General features: G+C 45.8%; 1 protein-coding gene across 1 annotated transcript in view; it reads left to right on the forward strand.

Moving 5' to 3' along the window:
• Positions 1-7,619, forward strand: part of LOC118397381 (FRAS1-related extracellular matrix protein 2-like) — a 157,345-nt gene that overhangs the window by 102,442 nt on the left and 47,284 nt on the right. The window contains exons 7-9 of the mRNA XM_052468759.1: positions 3,213-3,362; positions 6,648-6,857; positions 7,396-7,593. Coding sequence (XP_052324719.1) covers positions 3,213-3,362; positions 6,648-6,857; positions 7,396-7,593 — 558 coding nt within the window. The remainder of the gene's footprint in view (positions 1-3,212; positions 3,363-6,647; positions 6,858-7,395; positions 7,594-7,619) is intronic.

Here is a 7,619-nt window from a genome sequence, read left to right on the forward strand (position 1 = left end):
TGATGCGATAACGATAAATATTAATAACAAAAATATGCACCACAGTATTTTAAAATGATCATTTAGTTTGATGGTTGTAGGCATCAATTGTCCCATTAACAATCACCCATATTAGCAAACTTATTTAATTTCAAACTTCACATTTCTCTGGTATAGGCTATTATCATAATGAACGATATCAGTAAAATGCCTTCAATAAGTGATCGGTGTGGTCCATGTTGACAATTTTTGGTTTATTGTCGCAGCTATTGTGTTTGTGTGTGTGTGTGTGTGTGTGTGTGTGTGTGTGTGTGTGTGTGTGTGTGTGTGTGTGTGTGTGTGTGTGTGTCACTTGTCATCACACACATACAGTCATTAACACCAATGCTTTACTGCAACATGTCGTTTGTATTCTGATCTCATGTTCAGAGGTTACTTTACACTACAAAGTTCACTCTGTAAAATTCAAGGATATTATTATACTTCCTATTAAACAATGGTTTGTTTTCCAAAGATTATAAATGGCACCTCACTGTCTGGTGGGAACAGATTTAGTTCTTCAAAAATGACACCCTATTCTTCCAAATCTGTGTAATTTTAGATGACTTACTTAGTCCTCTTTGTCCTGGGTGAGAAATAAGGCTGCAACAGTCTTCTACCACTGGAGTCTGTCTTTGGCTACAGCTTGAGCCTTGTTTGTGTCCCATTTAGGATGCTACTCATTTAAACCTCCACCTGCCTTGACCTCAGGTAACTCTCCCCAGAGAGAGGTGTGCCTGGGTCTGGGTAGGAGAAAGGTAAGTCCTGGGGTGTGGTGGTGCTGTGTCTAGGTGTGTCCTCCCTCAGGCCTGGAGCCAGGGTTTATCTTACACCTAATGGGCTGTGCCTCTTTGAAGATGGTGTTTGTCTGCTGTACAAACCAACCTTATCTGATTACTACAACTGCAGGTCTGGGACTCCACACACAGATCTGATTACCCCACTAGCGCAGAGATGGAGCTGAGCCAGTCTAAAGCCTGCCCTGTTTGGTTTGTCTGTAGGGAAAGACACTGGCAGCTGCATAAACCCTGACTCCCCACACTCTTTGTCTAGGTTTGATCTTGTCGCACACTTTGTCTACATCCCAAACGGGACCCTATTCCCTACATAGTGCACTCCTGGACAGGGCTCTGTTCAAAAGTAGTGCACTATATAAGGGATAGGGTGCCATTTCTTGGTTTGTTCTCCACAAACACTCTCGGTTTGTTCTCAACCTAGATACAGGAGGACAGGTGTATTTGTCCTGTTTGTGCACCCTGTCAGCCTATTACCAATTCAAGGCACTTTCATACTGTACCTGACAACAATGCCTTCAACCACAAATCCTCAGGCTTTGTCTAAAGCAACAGTTTTCCCAGCTTGTCTGACTGGCTAATACTGTGAGATGATGATATCCAACCCTGTTTAAATAGTTGAAAAGTGTTATGGTATTCTTTGAGTCAAGGATTATGTGTGATTTAGTAAGGTGTTAGAAGGGATATAATTTTACACCTGTCTGATAAACATAGATATTAGCCTGTCTATTAAACATAGATATCAGCCTGTCTGATAAAAAATAGATATCAGGTGTTTTGCTTGAGCACAGTATACAGTAACAGATATCTCTCTTATTTAGCATGCTTTGAAAAGATGTTCATGTATCATTTCCTTTTACAGTGTTTATTTAGATTAAATGAATGCATCAGATCAAATGAGTATTTGGCTGAGTTACTACAGTACTGTTTTATCAGATGGACACATTAGTTCTATGCAGAGGTATTTTTCATCCAGTATTAGCCTCTTCTCCTTCTTCTCTCTGCTTTCCTCCTCTCCTATCTTCCCATTTATCTGTGTCACTTTGAGATGAGAAACACCAGACCAGCCCAGAGGTGTGATCATCATCGTCATGGAAACAGGGTTTATGCCTGTGGCGATATCACCACCATTAAATTCATTAATGTATTCAACATGGCGCTGTCTGAAATGGCATCCTATTCCCTGCGTAGTATTCTGTATAGGGAATATGGTCCCATTTGGGACCGAGCCTATATCCAGTTCCTATGTGAAGGACCAGGCTTCTACTGTTCAGTAGTCTGGAGAGATGGGTTGATTTGGTCCATTTTCACACACACAAAAATGAGTAAAGCGCTCATATAATTCATATAATTCAGAGCCAACAACTGCCACTCCAGTATACCTCAAAGCTGTTTATTTTCCCAGAACGTACAGTAAATGAGCCCAGGGTCCTGCTCTTACTGTGAGGGCCGTTACGCTCAATCAACACCCTTCCTGTGTTTCTGGTTGTTTGAGTCAGCTGTGATGTTAGTTGACAGCCACTTCCCAAGAACCAGCCCTATTCACAGCACGCAAAGTACTGAGAGTGAGAGGGGGATAAAGAGAGAGAGAGAGAGGGATAAAGAGAGAGAGAAAGCGAGAGAAAGTGAGAGTGTGTGAGAGGAACAGAACAGTGTGGGGGAGATTGACTCTAGAGGAATCTGGGCTCAGGAAAGTACTAATTGCAGACAGGCAGGCCTGAACTCCTCCAACTCCTCTACATTCGCACACACAAACACAAACACACTCCTCTACCAGAGTCCACTACACTGCACCGGCTCCTTTCAATCAGACACAGAAATAGAGCTTTCAACCAGACACATAAATAGAGCTTTCAATCAGACACAGCAATATAGCTTTTAACCAGACACAGAAATAGAGCTTTCAACCAGACACAGAAATAGAGCTTTCAACCAGACACAAAAATAGAGCTTTCAACCAGACACAGAAATAGAGCTTTCAACCGGACACAGAAATAGAGCTTTCAACCGGACACAGAAATAGAGCTTTCAACCGGACACAGAAATAGAGCTTTCAACCGGACACAGAAATAGAGCTTTCAACCAGACACAGAAATAGAGCTTTCAACCAGACACAGAAATAGAGTGATGCCTTCAGGCTTCGAGTCTTTGCATTTACATTCTGTACATCTTACAGAATAACATCCACTCAAATGTACTATACTGTAATTCAGGTGCTTTAAGGGCTAGAAATTACTAGTGTTGTGTTGTCATTTAGTTTTGTCCTCAGAAGCAATTGTAGTTGAAAGTGGGTCATTACAAATTCAACTCAATAATTACATCAGACGGTATCCAGCTGCGAAACTGACTGAAACATGAAACTGATGTATAACATCTTCCTGTGTTTCCTTTCCTCCACAGCTCCAGTATTCTACTTCGGAGGCACAGACTACCGTGTGGATGAGAGTGATGGTTATGTGGAGGTCAAGGTGTATAGGACAGGCACTGACCTCTCTAAAACAGCCACGGTCACTGTACGCTCCAGGAAAACAGACCCTGTCTCTGCTGAAGGTAGATACAATACAACACAACACACTGTATGTCTATGACAGCACACTGTCTACTGAAGGTCAGCGTTCCTGTCCCTACAATACAACGCACTGCTCTCACACAGGGGACTGTGCTACAATACACTGTCTTTGTGTTACAGCACACTGGCTTTAACGCTGTATTTATAAAGAGCCATTTTGAGCTTAGGGAAGGTTAACCAGGTGGAACAATATGCTTTAGTCCTCCTCAGGGTTTGTCTGTCTGTCACCGGTGGTGTGGAAGCAGAGAGAACGCCCAGAGCAACGCAGGCTGGATGTGTTATATGACCTCTGGAATGTAAACAGTGCTCTGCTCAGCCCCAGCTATTGACCAGGACCCATAGCAGATAGGGTGCCATTTGGTATTTAACCCCAGTCTGGTAGCTGTTGGAAGGTGCAGAGGAGGGTAGGCCTTCAGGGATGGGAGGGACAGGGTTGAGTGGGACAATGTTGGGAGGGACAGGGTTGGGAGGGACAAGGTTGGGAGGGACAGGGTGGGAGGGACAGGGTTGGGAGGGACAGGGTTGGGAGGGACAGGGTTGGGAGGGACAGTTGGGAGGGACAGGGTTGGGAGGGACTGAGTTGGGAGGGACAGAGTTGGGAGGGACTGAGTTGGGAGGGACAGAGTTGGGAGGGACAGAGTTGGGAGGGATAGAGTTGGGAGGGACACGGTTGGGAGGGATAGAGTTGGGAGGGACAGAGTTGGGAGGGATAGAGTTGGGAGGGACAGAGTTGGGAGGGACAGGATTGGGAGGAACAGGGTTGGGAGGGACACGGTTGGGAAGGATAGAGTTGGGAGGGACAGAGTTGGGAGGGATAGAGTTGGGAGGGACAGAGTTGGGAGGGACAGAGTTGGGAGGGACAAGGTTGGGAGGGACAAGGTTGGGAGGGACAGAGTTGGCAGGGACAGAGTTGGGAGGGACAGAGTTGGGAGGGACAGGGTTGGGAGGGACAGGGTTGGGAGGGACAAGGTTGGGAGGGACAGAGTTGGGAGGGACAAGGTTGGGAGGGACAGAGTTGGGAGGGACAGAGTTGGGAGGGACAAGGTTGGGAGGGACAGAGTTGGGAGGGACAAGGTTGGGAGGGACAAGGTTGGGAGGGACAAGGTTGGGAGGGACAGAGTTGGGAGGGACAAGGTTGGGAGGGACAGAGTTGGGAGGGACAAGGTTGGGAGGGACAGAGTTGGGAGGGACAAGGTTGGGAGGGACAGAGTTGGGAGGGACAGAGTTGGGAGGGACAAGGTTGGGAGGGACAGAGTTGGGAGGGACAAGGTTTAGAGGGACATAGTTGGGAGGGACAGAGTTGGGAGGGACATAGTTGGGAGGGACATGGTTGGGAATAAATGTGGATTGAGTAAAGACAGAGGAATGTAGACTGAATCCCTCACACACTGTTGTATAAGTCTGGATAAAGAGAGCATCTATATATCTCCTGAAACTAAAACCTTCCCCCTGCCTGCAGCCTTCCTCTTATCTCCTGCCCCGAGCACTCCTCATTGTCACGCCCTGGCCTTACTTATCTTTGTTTTCTTTAATATTTTGGTTAGGTCAGGGTGTGACATGGGGGTTTTATGTGTTTTGTCTAGTCTAGGGGTTTGTATGTTTATGGGGCTGTTTCCTATCTAGGTAAATTGTATGTCTATGGTTGCCTAGATTAGTTCTCAATTAGTGGCAGCTGTCTATCTTGTCTCTAATTGGGAACCATATTTGGGCAGCCATATTCTTTGGGTATTTTGTGGGTGATTGTTTCCTGTGTCAGTGTTTGTGCCACACGGGACTGTTTCGGTTAGTTCACGTTTATTGTATGTGTTCAGGTTGAGATTTTCTTATTAAAAAACCATGGAGGACACCTACCACGCTGCGTATTGGTCCGATCCTTGTTTCACCTCTTCAGAGGAAGAGGAGGAAATCTGCCGTGACACTCATCTTCCTCGCTCTCTCTCTTTGTCTCTCTCTTTCTCACTCCTCCTAACCCCTCACTCCTCTCTCTCCTCCCCTCCTCCCTCACTCCTCCCTTTCTCTCTCCCTCCCCACTGTCTCTCTTTCCCTCTCACTTCTTAATTATCTCTTCTCCAACCCTCAGCTAAATATTATTTCTATCTAAACTGCCATCCCAAGCAGAAACACATACTGTAGCTTTATAAAGCAGTTCCAAGCAGAGGGACACACAAAGCTGGTTCAGAAACACATAGTTGGGTCTGTGGGTCAGACGTCCATAGCTAATGTAGGGTTGGAAGCAGTCAGGGGGGTAAAGGCCATGCCATCAACACCCTGCCTCTTCATAGCTCTGAGTGGATGAATAACATGTTTACACCCTCCTGGTGACCTAGGGAAATATCTCCTAATCTCAGCTTGTTACCTGTATAAAAGACACCTGTCCACAGAGACAATCAATCAATCAATCAGATTCCAAACTCTCCACCATGGCCAAGACCAAAGAGCTCTCCAAGGATGTCAGGGACAAGATTGTAGACCTACACAAGGCTGGAATGGGCTACAAGACCATCGCCAAGCAGCTTGGTGAGAAGGTGACAACAGTTGGTGTGATTATTCGCAAATGGAAGAAACAAAAGAACTGTCAATCTCCCTCAGCCTGGGGCTCCATGCAAGATATCACCTCGTGGAGTTGCAAGGATCATGAGAACGGTGAGGAATCAGCCCAGAACTACACGGGAGGATTTTGTCAATGATGTCAAGGCAGCTGGGACAATAGTCACCAATAAAACAATTGGTAACACACTACGCCGTGAAGGACTGAAATCCTGGAGCGCCCGCAAGGTCCCCCTGCTCAAGAAAACACATATACATGCCCGTCTGAAGTTTGCCAATGAACATCTGAATGATTCAGAGGACAACTGGGTGAAAGTGTTGAGATGAGACCAAAATGGAACTCTTTGGCATCAACTCAACTCCCCGTGTTTGGAGGAAGAGAAATGCTGTATATGACCCCAAGAACACCATCCCCACCGTCAAACATGAAGGTGGAAACATTATGCTTTGGGGGTGTTTTTCTGCTAAGGGGATAGGACAACTTCAAATGTACAAAATCAGCAGGGTATCAAATACTTTTTTCCCTCACTGTATGTACTGTTGAGAGGAAGCAACATTTGATCAACATGTTGTGGTATTTCCTTTCATCTAACTCACCTCTACTGATGATTATAGAGTCATAGGAGATCTAGGCCCATATGTATCAAGTGTCTCAAAGTAGGAGTGCTCAGTCCCTCTCTCTCCTCTAGTGGGTATTGACTGTTTCTCCTCTCCTCTAGCCGGTGTGGACTACGTCGGTATCAGCAGGAACCTGGACTTCGCCCCGGGGGTCAGCCAGCAGACATTCAGGGTTACCATCCTGGATGACCTGGGTCAGCCGGTGCTGGAGGGGACCGAGACATTCGAGTTGATCCTCCGCATGCCCATGAATGGCATCCTGGGAGAACCGGGGAAAGCCACCATCCTCATAAATGACTCAGTCTCTGACCGTGAGTGAATCGTGCTGATATACTGCGTCCCAAATGCCACCTTATTCCCTATGTAGTGCACTACTTTTAACCAGGGCCCATAGCATCTGGTCAAAATGAGTGCACTATATGCGGAAAAGGGTGCCATTCGGGACACAGTTCAAGTCACAACGTATCTGACTGTGAGTGAACCTAGCTGATTTAGTCACCACGTATCTGATTTGTCAGAATGCGTCTAATTATCAATGAACTATAAATATAGATTAAAACGGGCACTGGCATTGCATTCAGAAGTTGAGAAATATATCATACCTTGCTCTGACAAAACATACCAACACCAGTAAAGACGATTGAACAATGCTGCCAATGAAAACTTTGGTATTACATTACTGTAAGTGTCCATATAAATGCATTTATAAAGCCTTTATAAAGGCTTATAGTACATTATAAGATCAGCTGTAGACAGTTATGAACATTATGTCATGGTTATGATCAACACTGTTTCCCTATGCACTTGATCTAACGTAGATGATTTGTTGATGTGATTGTCCTCTAACAGTGCCCAAGGTGCAGTTCCATGATGCCATGTACATGGGGCATGAGAACTCCGGTCAGATCTCAGTCATGGTGTATCGTAGTGGAGACATCAGTTACAGGTCAACCGTCCGCTGTTACACCAGACAGGGAACCGCTCAGGTTATGATGGACTTCAACGAACGACCCAACACAGACGCTTCCATCATCACCTTCCTACCAGGTAACACTGAAAACTATTCTGTAAAA

This window comes from Oncorhynchus keta, chromosome 18 (genome assembly GCF_023373465.1).
Source record: "Oncorhynchus keta strain PuntledgeMale-10-30-2019 chromosome 18, Oket_V2, whole genome shotgun sequence".
Taxonomy (NCBI): domain Eukaryota; kingdom Metazoa; phylum Chordata; class Actinopteri; order Salmoniformes; family Salmonidae; genus Oncorhynchus; species Oncorhynchus keta.